General features: G+C 46.4%; 1 protein-coding gene across 1 annotated transcript in view; it reads right to left on the reverse strand.

Annotated features, from left to right (window-relative positions):
• BRINP1 (BMP/retinoic acid inducible neural specific 1) overlaps positions 1-19,089 on the reverse strand; it is a 199,191-nt gene that overhangs the window by 139,653 nt on the left and 40,449 nt on the right. The window contains exon 2 of the mRNA XM_060251015.1: positions 7,089-7,356. Coding sequence (XP_060106998.1) covers positions 7,089-7,306 — 218 coding nt within the window. The 5' untranslated portion in view covers positions 7,307-7,356. The remainder of the gene's footprint in view (positions 1-7,088; positions 7,357-19,089) is intronic.

Here is a 19,089-nt window from a genome sequence, read left to right on the forward strand (position 1 = left end):
TACTGGACTCATTTTTTTTGGGGGGGGGGGAGGAAGTTCACCACCTTCCAGGACTGGCTGCTCCTTCCAATCTTGATTGGCTATACTCCCAACCGACCACACCTATGTCTTCTCTGGATTGAGCTTACATTTATTGACCCTTACATTTATTGACCCTCACATTGTCCTCTTTCAGGCAGTGGTGTCCACCACTTCATTTGACCCATCTGAAAAAAAAGAAACATAAATGGGTGCTATTTGTGTAACACCTCACTCTCTGTACAACTTCAACCTGTACAAATCTCTGTACAAGCTCAACCAGCAGTTTCATTCAGAACAGGGCCTCATCAAACCTCATGGCACATGAGATCAAACAGTAATACCTCAGAACTACCCTCAGAAACGATTCAGTAATAACGGAACCCATCAGACCATAGCACCCCAATTCAGTCAGTGGAGAATATAACGTTCAGTGGTATCAGAGGCTGCTATAACGGCAATTTACTGCACAAATGACATTAAAAATGCATGCTTTATGCAAAAAAATTGTGTGAGGAAACAAAATGGCATGAATCATGGGTCCTGTTCTCTCGCATAAGGGGAACGCAATGATATCAAAACTCACCCTTTCAGTTCAAAGCAGAATTCTGAAATCTTTGTTGAAAAATGACCTCAAGGATCAAAGATGGGGTTGCCAAATGGCGAGGCAGTAACTGCAAAATGGGATGTTGCTGCCAGATCATGCACTTTAAATCCGGCAGGAACGGCAACAATGTCAGATCAAAATGCTCGTCTGACCGCAGCCTTAGGCCTTTCATTAAAGTGAGCAGCCTGAATAGCCTGGTTTGGCCTGAGCTTGTGAGGGCTTGGAAGCTCAGCAGGATTGGACACAGTTAGGGGTAGAATTCTAGCAGGAGCTCCTCTGCATGTTAGGCCACACACCCCTGATGTAGCCAATCCTCCAAGAGCTTACAAAAAAGAGCCTTGTAAGCTACAGGAGGATTGGCTACATCAGGAGGTGTGGCCTAACACGCAAAGGAGCTCCTGTTAGAATTCTACCCCTGGACACAGTCAATGGATGGGGAACCCTCAACGATGACTGCAGTTGCTATGCAAAAGAAGGCAATTGCAAACCACCTCTTTTCATCTCTTGCCTGGAACACCCAGAATCAGCTTGGCAACCCTACCTCCCTTGCACCTGCTGGAATGGCCTTGGGTTAGCCATAGCTATCACAGGAGTTGTCCTTGAAAGGGTAGCTGCTGGCACCATGAATCAGCTTGTGACTTGACAGCACATTCTTCTTTTAGGTAATCTGAACTGACGAAGTGGGAGGGGGGACCTCTTTCTCAGCCTCAAACCAGAGCATTCGCTGAAATACTGAGCTGGAGGGCTCCTCCTCCCCCCCAGACTTCTCTGGGGAAATTTAATTGGGGCAGAAGCTTACACCACGCAATGTCGTGTTTCAAGTTTACAGCCCATCAAGTCACAGCTGGGGGGATCCCAAATGACCATCTGTTTTGAGACTTGAGGCATCGCTAACTCATCAGTGAGATTTGGGCAGAAGCAGCAATCTTGTTCTTTACAGGCAGGTCACTGTTAGCTTCCCGAAGGGAAAAACATGGCCACTAGGAAAGGGTATGAAGTTTAGGCGATTCGTAGTCCACCTCGGATTAAACGAACAGTAGGAACCTGCTTGTCTTCTGAAGACAAAGTTCTAATACCAAAATCGAGATACACCTATCATTTCACAAAGGAGAAAGGCTGATGATCTAAACTGTGTTTGCACTTTTATCATTTCCACTTAAAGGTTCTCAAAAGAGGGTTGAATAATATGTCGGCAGACTGGATCTGGCCACCAGAATATCTTCCGGCCCCTATTCTTCAGGGTCAGTTCGTTTTCTAGTCCCCATCCCAATCTTGGCACCCTTTATTGGACAACAGTCTTAGAACTGTCATAGAATCATAGAGTTGGAAGGGACCTCCAGGGTCGTCTGGTCCAACCCCCTGCACATTGCAGGAAACTCACAGATACCTTCCCTCCCCCACACACAGTGACATCTGTTCCATGTCCAGAAGATGGCAAAAACCTCCAGGATTCTTTACCAAACTGCCCTGGAGAAAAATTGCTTCCTGACCCCACAGGCATTTTCCTGGGTGTGTAGAAGCAGAAGACTGCAGAGTTATACCCCACCTTTCTCTCTGAATCAGAGCGGCTTACAATCTCCTATATTTTCTCCCCCCACAACAGACAACCTGTGGGGTGGGTGGGGCTGAGAGAGCTCTCCCAGCTGCTACCCTTTCGAGGACAACTCCTGTGACAGCTATGGCTAACCCAAGGCCTTTCCAGCAGGTGCAAGTGGAGGTAGGGTTGCCAAGTCCTCTTCATCCCCCAGCGGGGGACATTCACGTGCGCGACGTGTGTGCATGATGAAATGATGTCACTCGGAAGCGGTGTCATCAAAACAGCAGTGCTTGTGTGGGGCCGCTCTAGGCGTTTCCAGGAAAACTCTATGGTTTTCCCAGATGCTCTAGTTCAGGGGTGCTATGAGGGCTGGATCTGACATAAATGAGACCTTGTCGGGCTGGGCCACATGTGTCACAAAATGTAATACAGGTAGTGGACATATGAACTGTATAAAGGGAACACAGACAAATACAATTTTTTTTAACTTAAAATATTAGCACTCTTGCAATATTTTGTTTTTCAGTCTGATAAATGTCATCTCTTGCTATAAATTATTGCCTCAAAAACTGAAGACAATGCCTGTGCTGTATCAGTCTTGAATATGCTGTTAAAGTGTGCACATCTATAAGTTCCAAACCTACTTCTGATTTATTGACATTCATTACAAAGATCTCATAGTCAATGCTCTGAGCCTCAGACCCAGAGGAAAACATGGAGCAGCTGGGCATTGTGAGCTTTTGTACATAAGTTGATTCATGTGCTGGTCAAGATTATGTGAACGCACCATGGCACAGACTGAGGGCTACGTACTTGTCTGCAAAACTATAGTCTTCTCCAGAAAAATAATACAACTCCTATGTGCAAGTGCAAGATCAGAGACAGCCATGTACAATGGTCAGTATCAGCCTACTATCTGGGAAGTCTAAATTCAAGATCCCCAATCAAAGGAAAATGTGAAAGAAAAATCAATGGAAATTGCTGAGTAAACACACACACACAGCCTAATGCTAGCTTGTTGTTATTTCTCTTCTAAATAGTTCACATACTTTCCTATTGAGAAAGACTGGAGGGCATGAATACAATGAAAAAGAGGAGGAGAACCTAGCTGCACCCATAACAAGTCCAACAAATCTCCCTCCCTCTCTCTGTAGCAAGGCAAAAAGCTCAGACCTTCAATAAAACATCACTAGTCTTAAAAGAGCTCTTTGTATTTCTCCCGATGGTGAGGACTGGGCAAAGGAAGCTCTGTCTCTTTCCTTCCTTCCCCCAGGACACAAGGAGAGGGAGGAGCCTCAGGCAGGAAGGAAGAGAGCCTAGACTCAGTAGCTCTGAAGGGTGATTAATTGAGTCTGGCAAACTTAATCACCTAGCAGAGCTATAGAGCCAGTCTCTTTCATTGGCTGAAGCTCCTCCTCTCTCCTCCTCTCTTTGGGAAAAGGGAGGGGGAAAGGGAAGGAGCCAAGAAAGGTTGCTTTGCTGGCCAGCTGATTGCTGGGGAGAACTACAAAATGGTGACCGAACACAGCAGGCAAGAGAGAATGAAGCAGACAACAGCCAGTTGCTAGAGGGTCTGGTTGAAGCCCTCTGTGGGCCGCATCCAGCCCGCGGGCCGCATGTTTGACACCCCTTCTCTAGCCATTTGGGAGGTTAAAACTCTATGGTACCTATTGTGCCATAGAGTTTTACCTCCCAAATGGCTAGAGCATCTGGGAAAACCATAGAGTTTTTCCGGAAATGCCTAGAGTGGCCCTGCACGGGTGCCGCCATGTTGATGATGTCACTTCCGGGTGATGACATCGTGCCAGCGACACAGGGGGAAGGCTCCCCCCATCGGCCCAATGTGGACCAGCGGGCAGCCCTAAGTGGAGGAGTGGGGAATCAAATCTGGTTCTCCCAGATAAGAGTCCGCACACTTAACCACTACACCAAACTGACTCTCTGTAAGAAGGAGCCATGAGAATTTAGCACTGATACAGCCCTTCCTGCCCTCCCTCTCATGATTTGCTTAAGTCCACAGAATTGGCGTTGCTGTCAGATGGCCATCGAGCCTCCAAAAAAGGAGAGCCCATCATTTACGCTCAGTGATTGTATGTAAAATCAGATTGGCAGCTCCACACCTGTACATACAAGCTGATTGGCTACTACCTGTTTTATACTTTTTAGCTGATTTTTAAAATAATTATTGACTTTTTTCTTTTTATATGATTCTGCTTTCCCGTTTTATGAAAACTAGGTTTACTGACATGCCATAAAAACAATCATTCTATTTTTGCCTTTGGAGATGTCATTTTTTAAAACTTAGCACGTGCACCAGAGAGCACTAACCTCCTTTCGACCTGCCCAACTGCAGTCTCTCCAAATATATGTTTAATCTATTATTTACTAAAATAGTTACATCCTGCTGTTCCCCCAAAAAATGATCAAAGCAGCTTGTCAAATAAATAACACACAACCATTACAAATAAGCAAAATTTAAAGTTCAGAAGAACAAAAACCAGTGACAGCACAACTGCCAGAAGCACATCCCAAACTAAGCAGATCTAAACTAAGGAGCCAACTGATAGTACATGAATGTCAAGGTCTTTCTTTGACATCCAAACGCCAACTACGAAGGCACCAGGTAAGTTAACAGGAAGTTCCAAGACAGGGATGAATGAAACTATTTTGGTGCATTTCTTCATTTCTCCAGACTCTAGCCCTACCCTGGATTCTGCTCCCCTTTGATTCTGGCTTGATTTCTATATTTTATTTTGGAATTGGAATGTGCACAATCTGGTGCTGCTTTCTGTTCCTTCCATTCATTCACATCCATGCCAACTCTGATGAACACACGTGCATTCCTAAAACATTACCCACACCCTTGTCTGATGAAGTATGCTTAGAGCACACGAAAGCTTCCATTCTTAATAAAACTTCGTTGGTCTTAAAGGTGAAACTTGACTCCTACTTTGTTCTACTGCTTCAGACCAACACGGCAACCCACTTGGCTCTATCTACACCCTCCAAAAGCAGTCTTCTCTGATCGTACAGACGTGGATGAATCTTGATTTGTGTGTGTGGGTGTGCTTTTTCTGATGTGCACGTGTGCTCCTGAACTCAATGCTCTCTGAAAGACTGCTGCCAAAACTATACACTGAACTGGTGAAAATCTCAAGCAGGTTTCAACCATACGCAGTCCTGCTGGTAAACGGTACATTTCCAGGCCCCATTCAGGATGCAATGGTAAAGCATATATTGCAACGGTAAAATATATATTGCATTGTTAAAATATATATTGCGATGTCCGTATACAGGGTTGCATCACCCCCATCAAGATTGCTCTTCTGCAATGTTTTCTCAGCGCGCACGTGCACATCAGTCACATGCAAGAGAACAAAAGGGTTTAGAGGAATGGAAGGCACGAGCTACAGTACTCTGTACAAAATCTGGAACCAATAAATAAGTAAAAACGGTACAATGGAGAATTTCTAGGGAACAATCCTAAACTAGTCTTCTTGGAACCCTACTGAAGTCTGCCCACGGGGTGTTCTTGAGATTATACCAGTTCCAGAAAGAAGAGCAGATCGTTCCCAACAGTGGGAAAGAGGGTCAAGCTGTCTATACACCATTCATAAAATGTATAACATTTAATATAAAATTACATACCACAAATGAATTGTAAAGCGTTGTCTGGATGTCAGACTGCATAAAATATGTAAACCATATATAGGCTTCCCAATCCCCAGGTCCCAGCGGGGGATCCCCCGGTTTTACAGGCTTCCCCCCTCCCACAGCCAGCTGGCCAGCGGGGAAAGCCCCACCCCCACAGCCATTATGCACCCCCATGAACGATTCCCATAGGGAATGATGGGGAATTGATCCGCGGGTATCAGGAACTCTGGGGGGGGGCTGTTTTTTGAGGTAGAGGCGCCAAATTTTCAGTATAGCATCTAGCGCCTCTCCCCAAAATACCCCCCAAGTTTCAAAAGGATTGGACCAGGGGGGTCCAATTCTACAAGCCCCAAAAGCAGGTGCCCCTATCCTTCATTATTTCCTATGGAAGGAAGGCATTTTAAAAGTTGTGCCGTCCCTTTAAATGTGAGGGCCAGAACTCCCTTTGGAGTTCAATTCTGCTTATCACACCCTTGCTCCTGGCTCTGCCCCCAATGTCTCCTGGCTCCACCCCCAAAGTCTCCTGGCTCCACCCCCAAAGTCCCCAGATATTTCTTGAATCGGACTTGGCAACCCTAACCATCTACAGTTACTCATACACATTTGGTGGATTTACAATCAACACAAGGACCATACGCGTTCTGGCTCCTAGGGGCCTTCCTCAGTGGTCAATATAGAAGGTACAGAGACTCACATCCGGGGATAAAAAATAGAGGTTATTCTCAACTCCAGAATCCAGGGAGAAATGTGGATGCAGAGAATTACAGATGCATCCAGGGTTTTGTTGTTGTTGTTGTTCTTTGGGGTTGGGTTTTTTTTTTTTAGCAGGAACGCAGTTTTGACTGGCTCTGCATCAGGGGATGTGGCCTAATATGCAAATGAGTTTCTGCTGGGCTTTTTCTACAAAAAAAGCCCTGGCTGCATTCCTAGGTGTCCATAGATGGTTGCCACAGCCCCATCTTGATTCACAAGCCTCCAGCTGAACCCGTGGTTGCCAGTCTCCATGTGGGGTCTGGAGATCTCCCAGAATTCCAGGTGATCTCCAGATAAGAGAGATCCATTCCCCTGGAGAAAATGGCATCTCTGTGAGGTGAACTGTATGGCATTAAGTACGCGGCACTGAGGTCACTCCCTTCCCCAACCCCTGCTCCCCTTAGGCCCCTCCCCCAAATCTCCAGGGATTTCGCATCCTGGAGTTGGCAACCCTAGCTAAACCGCGACATGCAACCTTGATATTTAAAAACAAAGTCAAAGGAACGGCACCTGACGTACCTGTATATTTTATATCGGGTTGTAAATCCTTGACGATGTCTTTCCACAAAGGATAAGTAGCTCCGTGAGTGGTGGAAGGGCCCCCTGTCTGAAATAAGCCAATCAAATTCCTTGGAGACATGTTGGTTGGTAACAGCTGCTTCCTGGTGGGAGGGCTGTCCTGTGATATGGTCCCATATAAAGAGGAAGTAGAGGTACTCAACAACCCTCCAGTTCATGCTTTTCTGCCTGCCTTTTTCCTCTCATTCTTGCTCCATTCTGTGGAGTCCTGTGGATGAGGAGAAAGAAGAAGGAAGGGAAAGAATGGGGAAAGGGAAGAGAAACAGAGAAACAGGGGCAAAGGGAGGGAGGTTGAGGATTAAAAAATAGCAAGGAATGGGATTTGATTTCATCAAGAAGAGCTTTGCTGGATCAGACCCAAGATCTTTCTTGTCTAGTAGGAAACCAGCTGCCTTTGGGAAGCCAGGTGTAACAGCTAGAAGGTTGGACTGGGATTTGGGAGACCTGGGTTCAAATCTTCATTCTGCCATGGAAGCTTGGACCTTGGACCAGTTACATACTGCCCCTCTAACTTGTATCACATGGTTGCTTTTGTGAGGATAAAATGGAAGGAGATGGATGTGGCGATCTCCCAGATCTCTTATTATTACAAGAGATCTCCAGGTGACAGAGATCAGTTCACCTGGAGAAAATGGCCACTTTGGAAGGTGGACTCTGTGGCATAATATCCCATCCCCTTTCCAAACCTTGCAGGCCTCAGGCTCCACCCCCTAAATCTCCAGATATTTTCCAACCTGGAGCCGGCGATGCTAGTCATAGGCCATTATGAGTTCTTATTGGCAAGAGAAGCCAGTGTACCAATATATAATAAACTGTATATGAATGAATGAATGAATGAATGAATGAATGAATGAATGAATGAAAGCAACAGTTGATTCTGTTGTTTGTATATTGAATACTGTATACAATTCTGGTCACCGTACCTCAAAAAGGATATTACAGCATTGGAAAAAAGTCCAGAAAAGGGCAACTAGAATGGTTAAAGGTTTGGAACACTTTCCCTATGAAGCAAGGTTAAAACGCTTGGGGCTCTTTAGCTTGGAAAAACATTGACTGCAGGGTGACATGATAGAGGTTAACAAGATTATGCATGGGATGGAGAAGGTAGAGAAAGAAGTACTTTTCTCCCTTTCTCAAAATACAAGAACTCGTGGACATTCGATGAAATTGCTGAGCAGACAGGTTAAAATGGATAAAAGGAAGTACTTCTTCACCCAAAGGGTGATTAACACGTGGAATTCACTGCCACAGGAGGTGGTGGCAGCTACAAGCATAGACAGCTTCAAGAGGGGATTGGATAAAAATATGGAGCAGAGGTCCATCAGTGGCTATTAGCCACAGAGTATTGTTGGAACTGTCTGCGGCAGTGATGCTCTGTATTCTTGGTGCTTGGGGGGAGGGGCAAAGTGGAAGGGCCCCACTTGTGAACCTCCTGATGGCACTTGGGTTGGGGGGTTTTTTGGCCGCTGTGTGACCCAGAGCGTTGGACTGGATGGGCCATTGACCTGATCCAACATGGCTTCTCTTATGTTCTTATGTATCACAGTTTCTGGTATTCAGATTATTCTGAATTATGCTAGGAATGCTTCTGAAGTATACTGCCTCAGTACATGGAAGTTCCATTTCTGTCATGCATCTGAGCATAAAAAGAGACCAGCTGTATCATACTAAAGGTCCATTTAAGCCAGTATCCTGCTTCCTAACAGTAACCAAGAACTCCCACGAGGTGGACAAAGATGGTGACAGCCTTCTTCTCTTCTCTTTTCTTGTATTGTGTAGATCCTTACAACAATCTTGTTGGGTAGCTTAGTGTTATTAGTACCAATGGGTTGTTTTGTAGAAAAATAAGTGTTGGAGCTTATTAGCATAACTCATTAGCATATGCCGCCCCCCACTAGCCAAAAATAACCTGATGCGAGAAAGGAGAGCCCTGGGCTAGCGAAGCCTGCTTGGGCTGGCTAGAGATCTCCTGGGCCACCTCTTCCCCTCAATCAAAAGGCCAGCAAGCCATTCACCACCCAAAATCACATAAGAAGTGGAGAAAGGGTGGTGTGGGCTTCCCCAGGGGTTAATGTTGGCTGCTGGGGGTTTGGCAAAGTTCCTGGTGGCTGCCTGGCTGCCCACTCTCCTAATCCAGGGATGGTTATGCAGCTGCACCTACCATTCAATGGCCAAGGTAGGTGGGGAAGAAGAGGGGGGCTGTCAGAAAGGTTCAGGAGCTGCGCTCCTGTGAGCTCCGGCTGAATCTGAGGCCTGAGTACCTCTTAGATGTTACCGTACATCAACTGTAAAGCCAATCTTTCCAGCCTAAAGGAGTAGGCAGGACATTTTTTGTAGCAGGAGCTCATTTGCATATTAGGCCACACACCCCTGATGTAGCCAATCCTCCTGGGTTTACAGTAGGCCCTGTACGAAGAGCCTTGTAAGCTCTTGGAGGATTGGTTGCATCAGTGGTGTGTGGCTTAATATGCAAAGGAGTTCCTGTTACAAAAAAAGCCCCGGGAGTAGGAACTTTTCTCAGTGTTAAAGCTGAGATCTGCAGGCTGCTATATATGCTAGATGTAGGCTTCCCAACCACACCCCCCCCTTGCCCTGGCGGGGGACCCTTGCATTTGCAGCCTCCTCCCCCGCTCTCCAAAAATCCGGAAGCGGGGGGGGGAGAACATACGTGTAGGCATCATGTTGTTGTAGAGCTCCTGATCCGTTTGTAAAATGTGTGCCCCTTTAAGGCTGGCAGGAAACAGGAAACAGGAAGGGCTTCATTGGAAAGGGTCAGTAACAGTTTCCATGGAGAACGGCCCCTCCCTTTCTTTTGCTTTCGTTTTCACAGCAAGTGAAGTTCTGCAGGAAGAAGACCCAGTAAGAATTTGTGTGTGAGAGAGAGGGAGGGGGCAAGGGATTCCCTGGTTTGGAGGCCCTCCCCCCCTTTAGAATGCGTGGTGGGGAGGGGAATGTCTACCGGGCACTCTATTATTCCCTATGGAAAACGATTCCCATAGGGAATAATAGGGAATTGATCTGTGGGTATTGGGGGCTCTGGCAGGGCTATTTTTTGAGGTAGAGGCACCAAATTTTTAGTATAGCATCTAGTGCCTCTCCCCAAAATACCCCCCAAGTTTCAAAACGATTGGACCAGAGGGTCCAATTCTATGAGCCCCAAAAGATGGTGCCCCTATCCTTACTTATTTCCTATGGAAGAAAGGCATTTAAAAAGGTGTGCTGTCCCTTTAAATATGATGGCCAGAACTCCCTTGGAGTTCAATTATGCTTGTCACATCCTTGTTCCTGGCTCCACCCCCAAAGTCTCCTGGCTCCTCCCCCAAAGTCCCCAGATTTTTCTTTAATTGGACTTGGCAACCCTAGCTAGCTGCCAAACTGTATTTGCATTTTCTGCATTTGGGATCACAGAGATCCCCAGACTGAAAAAAGTTTGATTGTTCACCACTAGAGTCAGAGCGTTTTTGACAACAGTCTCTGCTCTGTGGAATGCCTTCCCCGAAAACATCAGGGCCCTGCAGGACCTGCTACAGTTCTGCCGGGCCTGTAAGATCGAACTATTTATGTTTGCCTTCAACAGAATTGCCCTGTGGCGCAGAGTGGTAAAGCTGCCATACTGCAGTCCTAAGCTCTGCTCACGACCTGAGTTTGATCCCCAGTGGAAGCTGGGTTCAGGTAGCCGGCTCGAGACTTACTCATCCTTCCGAGGTCGGTCAAATGAGTCCCCAGCTTGCTGGAGGAAAAGTGTAGATGACTGGGGAAGGCAATAGCCAACCACCCCGTAAAAAGTCTGCCGTGAAAACGTTGTGAAAGCAAAGTCACCCCAGAGTTGGAAACGACTGGTGCTTGCACAGGGGACCTTTCCTTTCCTCAACAGTTAAGGTAGCAAATGCCCCACAGCACTGATAATCCCATTGGACAAATACAGATATTCAGAAACATCGATGTGCATCTTGGATTTTATAGTTAAAAATGTGTGGAATTGATTTTTTTGTATATTGTTTTTAATATTCTGTATGGTTTTTAACTGTTGTTAGCCACCCTAAACCTGTAAGGGGAAGATGGGATATAAATTTGATAAAATAAATAAAAAAATTTGATGGAAACACAAACATATTTGACCAGTTCTTCTCTGCCGACTGTGCTCAGTTGCCTTTCTTGTGCTGGGGGATTATAACAAACTTTGAGACAATTCTGGTTGGATTGGAAAGCACAAAGCCTCTTTTAGCTTTGACCTTCAGTGGGGACGAAACTGTGGCTGTCCCTTTCCCAGCCCCATTAACTAAATTTGAGAGACGTATCGCTGTTAAAACCAGCATGCATTTGGGCATCAGCTGCACATAAAAGGGGTACAATGGAGGTATAAATGATGGAGAAACAGCAGGAAACCACGCCAAAGAAATGAACAAAAATGGGAAAGTTACCAAAAAAAAAGAAAAAGTGAGACAAAAATGGCTGAACGCAGTGAGGAAGGCATTGGAGGGTAATTCAAATTCCCTGAATCGCGTTACTGGGACAGTCTGACCTACTTGCAGGGAAAGCAAAAGCAGGTATGGTTCTTTCGTTGGCAGAACGCTAATGAGGCAGGATCCTTTTGGGGCTAAGCGCACACCGAGATGCCTCAATTAATGTTCTGGTATTTCTCCCTGGTGTGGCTGTTTCCTTCAGCGATGGAATTAGCCAAGATGCAACTCCTTCAGCTGGCTCGCTGCCTCGCAAAGGGATAAAAGCCAAAAGCCCTGTTTCTTGGCCTCATGCGACACATGGAAGGCAGCCAATCCCACATCGAGATGGTGTAGATGGGAGAGAGAGAGAGAAAGAAGAAGACTTCAGATTTATACCCCGCCCTTCTCTCTGCATCGGAGACTCAGAGCGGCTTACAATCTCCTATATTTTCTCCCCCCACAATAGACACCCTGTGAGGTGGGTGGAGTTGAGAGGGCTCTCACAGCAGCTGCCCTTTCAAGGACAACTCCTGCAAGAGCCATGGCTAACCCAAGGCCATTCCAGCAGCTGTAAGCAGAGGCGTGAGGAATCAAACCCGGTTCTCCCAGATAAGAGTCCGCACACTTAACCACTAAACCAAATTGGCTCTCAGAGAGCGAGAGAGAGAGGTCAAAATGGAAGCTTGGTGGGAACAGGTGAGCATCAGGGACAAGTGTCTTTAAAAAAAAAACTGTAGGACTCGTCTTTTGAAATTCCCATCTAGGGCTGCCAGCCTCTAGGCAGGGCCTGGGGATCTCCCAGAATTACTACTGATCTTCAGACTGCAGAGATCAGGTTCCCTGGAAAACATGGAGGCTTTGGAGGCCAACTTCAATGGCTTTATACTCCACTGAGGTCTCTCCCTTCCCCAAACCTTCCACTCCCCAGGCTCCAAAACTCCAGGAATTTCCCAACCCAGAGTTGGTGACCCTACTCCCATCCCATGGAAACTGATCTGTCGCGAAAATATTGGAAGCACTTTAGAATCTGGACTTAGGTCCAAGTAGGATTTCATTCATAGGGCTTCCCAAATCTGGCAGCCTTGTGGTTAGCCCAGAGGTGGAATTCTAGCTGGAGCTCCTTTGCATATTAGGCCACACACCCCTTGATGTAGCCAATCCTCCAAGACCTTACAAAAAAGAGCCTCGTAAGCTCTTGGAGGATTGGCTACATCAGGGGTGTGTGGCCTTCTATGCAAAGGCGCTCCTGCTAAAATTCCACAGGTTAACCATTCCACAGGTGGGGGCAGGGGATTCCCCCACTTCCATAGCCTGCTGGCTGCAAGCTGGCTGGTGGAAGGAAGTTTACCCCACCCTTCCCAAACAGTGACATCACGCACAGCATGCTGACTTCACCCAGAAATAAAATAGGCATGTAGGTGATGTGTGTGTGGGGAGGATGGCGCTCGGTTTCTTCGGCAAAACTCTATGGTTTGAGGGTGACTTTACCATACAGTTTTGCCCCGCAAAAAACAGAGCATCACCCCTGATGTCACCAGCATGCCTACATCACTTCCAGGTGAAATGCAATTTGTGCAATGCCCAGGGATCTTTTTGTAGAAAAAGCTGCCGGAGCTCATTCACACAACTCGTTTGCATTACTCATTTGCATATGCCACACAGCCCTGACACCACCGGAAGGTGCACTGAATTGTATCAGTTCAGCAACTTCCTTAAAATGCTTCTTGAATGATCATCGTCGTCATAAACCCGGACTCCCATCATACTTTTGAAATGACTTTCTCCTGTGTGGCCACAGTGGCATGATGATTTCCATTTGTCTGCTTTCCATGTTTTGGTTATTTTCTCATTTTTTGTGTGTGTTTGGGGGGGCGGGGAAGAGATTAGGAAAACTGGCCAATCTTAGAGTTCAGCAAAATTCTCACAGGGGGTTTAAACAATGGAGCCCAGAAACAAGGGTTTGTTTTTTTTTGCGGGGGGGGGGGGAGAAAGAAAGAGCACAATAAAATTTAGAGGTTCCAGAGCTGCACTCTTGTGAGCAACTGCCCCAAATGAGGCCTGGCAGCATACCTGCCCACTTTTGGAACAACCCCCATACCAGCATGATGAATGGACCCTAGGGCTGACAAGCCTGCATTCAGGGCGGGGATTCCCCCACCCGGGAGGTTCCCAATCCACTTGCTCACATTGGGCTGGTGGGGGGAACCTCCGCCAACGTCACCAGAGTGATGACATCACCCAGAAGTGACATCATCGCACTGGTGATGTTGTGCGGCGGCCACGCTAGGCGTTTCCGGGAAAACTCTATGGTTTTCCTGGATGCTCTAGCCATTTGGGAGGGAAAACTCTATGGCACGTACCCCTGCCGGAGGCTGCGAGGGATTTGGCAACCCTAATGGACCCAACAACCTTAGGCAGCCTTGTTTATTTCTTTGCCCCCCACTTGTCTTCTCAGTGGGGACCCAAACTGGCTTATGACATCATTTTGCCCACCTTCCATTTTTATTCTCACAACCACCCTGTTAGGTGAGCTGAAGGAGACAGAGTTGTCAGGTCTGTGTTGAAAACTTCCTGGAGACTTTGGGGGTGGATCCAGGAGAGGGCGGGGTTTGGGGAGGGGCCTCAGCACGGTACAATGCTGCAGAGTCCACCCTTCAGAGCAGCCCTTTTCTCCAGGGGTAAACTCTGTGACAAATTCACAATACACCCAAGCGTTTACAGGTAAGTTTTACATAGACAAGTGCTGGTGTAATACTTTGAAAAAGTCCTCAAACACTTTCCAAAATGTGTGTAGATGTCCTGGAAGACCCTCAACGTGGATAGCCAGCATTTCAATGAGACCACATGGAGAGCCAGTTTGGTGTAGTGGTTAAGTGTGCGGACTCTTATCTGGGAGAACCAGGTTTGATTCTCCACTCCTCCACTTGCACCTGCTAGCATGGCCTTGGGTCAGCCAGAGCTCTGGCAGAGGTTGTCCTTGAAAGGGCAGCTGCTGTGAGAGCCCTCTCCAGCCCCACCCACCTCACAGGGTGTCTGTTGTGGGGGAGGAAGGTAAAGGAGATTGTGAGCCGCTCTGAGACTCTTCGGAGTGGAGGGTGGGATATAAATCCAATATCTTCTTCTTCTTCATTGAGGAGGGATGTGTTGGACAGTCCACCAAAGGTTTCAATAAAGATTTTTTACAGATTGCCTCAGAAGTGGAGAAAGCTCTCGAGCACTTTGTCTATGTAAAACTTACCTGTAAATGCTTGAGTGTATTGTGAAACTATATAAGACATCACTGTGGTCTTTAAGACTCCCCCCCCCCTATAAATTATTCAGCTTTATATGAATTGTGACTGAATTGTGGATTTAACCTGCACTAGTAATTTTTCACGGATTTTTTTCTCCTTTCACTGACTGTTTTTTCCATGATTCTCTTCTTACTCCATTTTTCTCCAAGGGAGCTGATTTTTGCCAGCTGGAGATCAGTTATAAAAGTGAAAGATCTCCAGGCCTCACCTGGAGGCTGGCAACCCTGCCTCACTGGATGAAGGTCACCCAGGGATCTTCCATTGGTCTCTGAGCTCACATCGCAGTCCGACCTTCTAACCACTGCCCAACACTATCTCTCAATTGTGCTGTCTGTGTGAGGAAATCCGGTAGAAGAAGGTGAAAGCTCAGCAAATAAATGACTCATGCCCTTTGTAAAACACAGGGTTGCCATGACGTCTGAAAGCAGCCATGTTGCCCTGTCTTCAATCTGCCACTTCCTTTCTATTGTGCTCTTATTTTTCCCCCCTTCCCCCTCTCTAAACATGTCCCTGAATGTCATTTTTAATGTGCTGCCCTATCAACGGTTATGGTTCCTGAAAGCTACATTTCGGCAAGGCCTTCTGTGACCTCCCCAGAAGGTTCAAAAAATTCAGGTAAGCTGAGAAAAAGGTGTCAGGCATGAGAAACGCAATCGCTAATGACAGCTCAGGGTGAAGGGAACAGCATGTCTGTGTTGATGGAAGCCGGCATAAGGTTTAATGAAATGAAACAACAGCCGTTTCCAAAGCCGATGGATCATGAAAATGGACACAGAGATCAATAAAGAGGTATCAAGGAATGTAAGAGCCAAATTAGGGAATTAGAAGGTGAAGAAATACAGGGAAGCCAAGGGGAGGAGGCGAAGGTGACATGCTGGATGTGGGCGGCTGAAAAACCTTAAAACAGGATCTAAAAAGGACCTTGAAGAACAAACCTTTGCACCCACCAGACTTTAGAAAAACTGAAAATATCAAGCAAAGCAATTGAACTCCCAATGAAGACCCCTGTGAAGAGTACAGAGTTAGCACCTGGAAGATACGGTTTCATATCCCCATTCTGACATAAAGCTTGTTGGGTGTCATTAGGCCACTCACACAGAGGACACTTTCACACATGTTAAATAATGCCGTTTCCATCTACATCAGAGAAGAAGAAGATATTGGATTTATATCCCACCCTATACTGTGAATCTCAGAGTCTCAGAGCGGTCACAATCTCCTTTACCCCGCCCCCCACAACAGACACCCTGTGAGGTAGGTGGGACTAAGAGATCTCTTACAGCAGCTTCCCTTTCAAGGACAACTCCTGCGAGAGCTATGGCTGACCCAAGGCCATTCCAGCAGCTCCAAGTGGAGGAGTGGGGAATCAAACCCAGTTCTTCCAGATAAGAGTCTGCGCATTTAACCACTACACCAAACTGCAAATAGGGTTGCCAATCCCCAGATGGGGGCAGGTTTGGAGGCTCTCCCCCCACTTCAGGGTTTTCAGAAAGTGGGGGGCAGGGAGGGAAATGTCTGCTGGGCACTCCATTTTACCCTGTGGAGACCAGTTCCCATAGGGTCTAATGAAGAATTGATCCGTGAGCATCTGGGGCTCTAGGGGGGGGGGGCTGTTTTTTGAGGTAGATGCACCAAATTCACAGCATAGCATCCAGTGTCACTCCTCAAAAGACCTCCAAGTTTCAAAAAGATTGGACCCGGGGATCTAATCTATGAGCCCCAAAAGAAGGTATCCCTTTCTTTCATTATTTCCAAATGTAGGGAAGGTGTTTTAAAGGTGTGTGGTTCCTTTAAATGTGATGACCAGAACTCATGCTTGTCACACCCTTGCTCCTGGCTCCACCTCCAAAGTCCCCAGATATTTCTTGAGTTGGACCTGGCAACCCTATTTTCAAGCGGCTTTTGCCAATTCACACAGTAAAACCCCTCCGCAAAGTGCACTGAAAGTGCATTACTTTGTAGATAGATCCCAGTAGGCAGCCGTGTTGGTCTAAAGCAATAGAACAAAGCAGTCGACAAGTTCACCTTTAAGACCAACTAAGTTTTATTCAGAATGTCAGCTTTCGTATGCTCTTAAGCAGATTTCAACAGACAAATGGGAACGGAAGCAGCAATTCTTAATATAAGTGGGCAGTGTGGAACCATGGGAATATTTTTAGCGGATTAAAAGAATCACAAATAGGGATCTGTGTTTGTTAGCGTTAGGACAGAACAAGGCTGAAAAAACACAAGAGGGTGATAAAAAGAAGACTGCTGTCGTAGGGGTGCCATAAATCTAGGTAACATTCCGGCTTTGTTAGTTTAAATAGAGGGCATGTTTACTCAAGAGGTTATAACATCCATATAGTTTGCCATAGGATGGGCTGGTATATGCAATAAGACAAACAGCCAATACCCCCCATTTGAGTATGTCGATACAAAAAAACAAAAACGAAAAAACCCCCCACAAATTTTCTGATACACTGTTCTAAAAGTGAAATGATATAAGTTAGCCCTTAGAAAAACAGGGTGCATTAAAGTATCTTTCACACTGCCCACTTATATTAAGAATTGCTGCTTCCATTCCCATTTTGTCTGATGAAGTCTGCTTAAGAGCATACGAAAGCCTACATTCTGAATAAAACTTAGTTGGTCTTAAAGGTGCACTTGTCTACTGCTTTGTTCTATTGCATTACTTTGTGTGTGTGAAAGTGCCCATACTCTGCCTAACCTACCTTGCAGGGCCGTTGTGAGAATAAAACTGGGGAAGGTGGAATCACGCACATCACCCTGAGCTGCTGAGAGAAAGGGTGGTATTAAAGTGCCTTACGTAGACACATGAAGAAGGGTGGGATACAGAACAGAGCACATTTCTGGAACGGTGAAAGAATATGACCAGGCAAAGTGGCATATTCCAAATTAAAAGCCAGCAGGCTCTGATTAATGACTATGGCGCCATGGGGGGTAAACGTCATATGCATTTGCCCTGAGAGACAAACATCACGATCATATACATTTTGGATTAACATTTCTGTCCCCAGAGCATTGCCTGGGAGACGGTTTCAACATTAAAGTTTTACCATGTTTCACAAGCATTGTCTCTGCAAAAAAATAGTTTTTAAAAAAAAAAATCATTGGGATCGTGTTATTTTTTTGGGGGAAGGCAATATTGTGAGGTCCATTAAATTTAAGTACTCTCACAGTTACATAATGGAGGTAAAGCAGGAACACAGCAGTGCCGTCGGATCTCTGGCTAGGCAGTCAGCCTTGAGAAATCACAGCTCTGAGAGCTGGAATCGCAAACATCAGAGTATCAAAGAGAAAGGGAATGAGCCTAAGCAGGTCTACTTTGAAGTAAGTCCCCTTGAATTCACTGGGGCTTATTCCTAGGGAAGTGTTCACAGGATTGCAATCAGACTTTCGGGAAGTGTAGAGAAGCAGCAAATCAAGACGCAAGAGATGAACAGTGCCAGATTAAACCTGTGGAGGCCCTAGGCAGTCAAAATCTTGCAAATTATCTCTGAGTCGGAAGGCCTGCACCACCATCTGCAGCCTGCAGGCACCTTTTCAAATGCCCCTTGGACAGCTGTGGGGGAGAGGCAGAGAGAGGCAAACTTGGCAACAACGCTAGCAGCAGCCACACCAGGCAAGTCGGCAAAGAGAGGCTCAGTTGCTGGCTGTGCGTGCAGGCTGGGAGGGCTGCAAGCAGGGGGGAAACTGGGGGGAAGCCAGCCCGGGGCCCCTAAAGGTGTGGGGGCCCATAGGCCAGTGCCTAGTTGGCCTAACTGATAATCCGGCCCTGGCGATGAATCGGGTTCAGGAATGGCGATCCTTCCCAGTTGGAGACTGCCAGAAAACAAGCGCCTGCGTTGAGCAATTAAGAAACAAAAATGCAATTAAGCATCGTCAGAAGTGATTAGGTAAAGAAGTTGAGTAATTAAGCATGTGATTTGCAGGCCATGTCCTCTGGGTAAAATGGCTTTTGTCATGAACAAATGGCATCAAAGACCAGGTCGTGGGACGCACAAGGTTACCCCTGTCAAGAAGGATTGTCTGAAGTGCAAGATAAATGTTATGTCTCACATTTTGATTGTTAGATGTAAGCTCCACAAATGAATGAAGTGTTGCTCTGACCTTCATCGCCCAGGCAAGCCTGTTCTCATCAGATTTTGGAAGCTAAGCAGGGTCAACTCTGGCAAATACTTGGATGGGGGAGACCTCCTTGAA

This window comes from Heteronotia binoei, chromosome 12 (assembly GCF_032191835.1).
Source record: "Heteronotia binoei isolate CCM8104 ecotype False Entrance Well chromosome 12, APGP_CSIRO_Hbin_v1, whole genome shotgun sequence".
Classification (NCBI taxonomy): domain Eukaryota; kingdom Metazoa; phylum Chordata; class Lepidosauria; order Squamata; family Gekkonidae; genus Heteronotia; species Heteronotia binoei.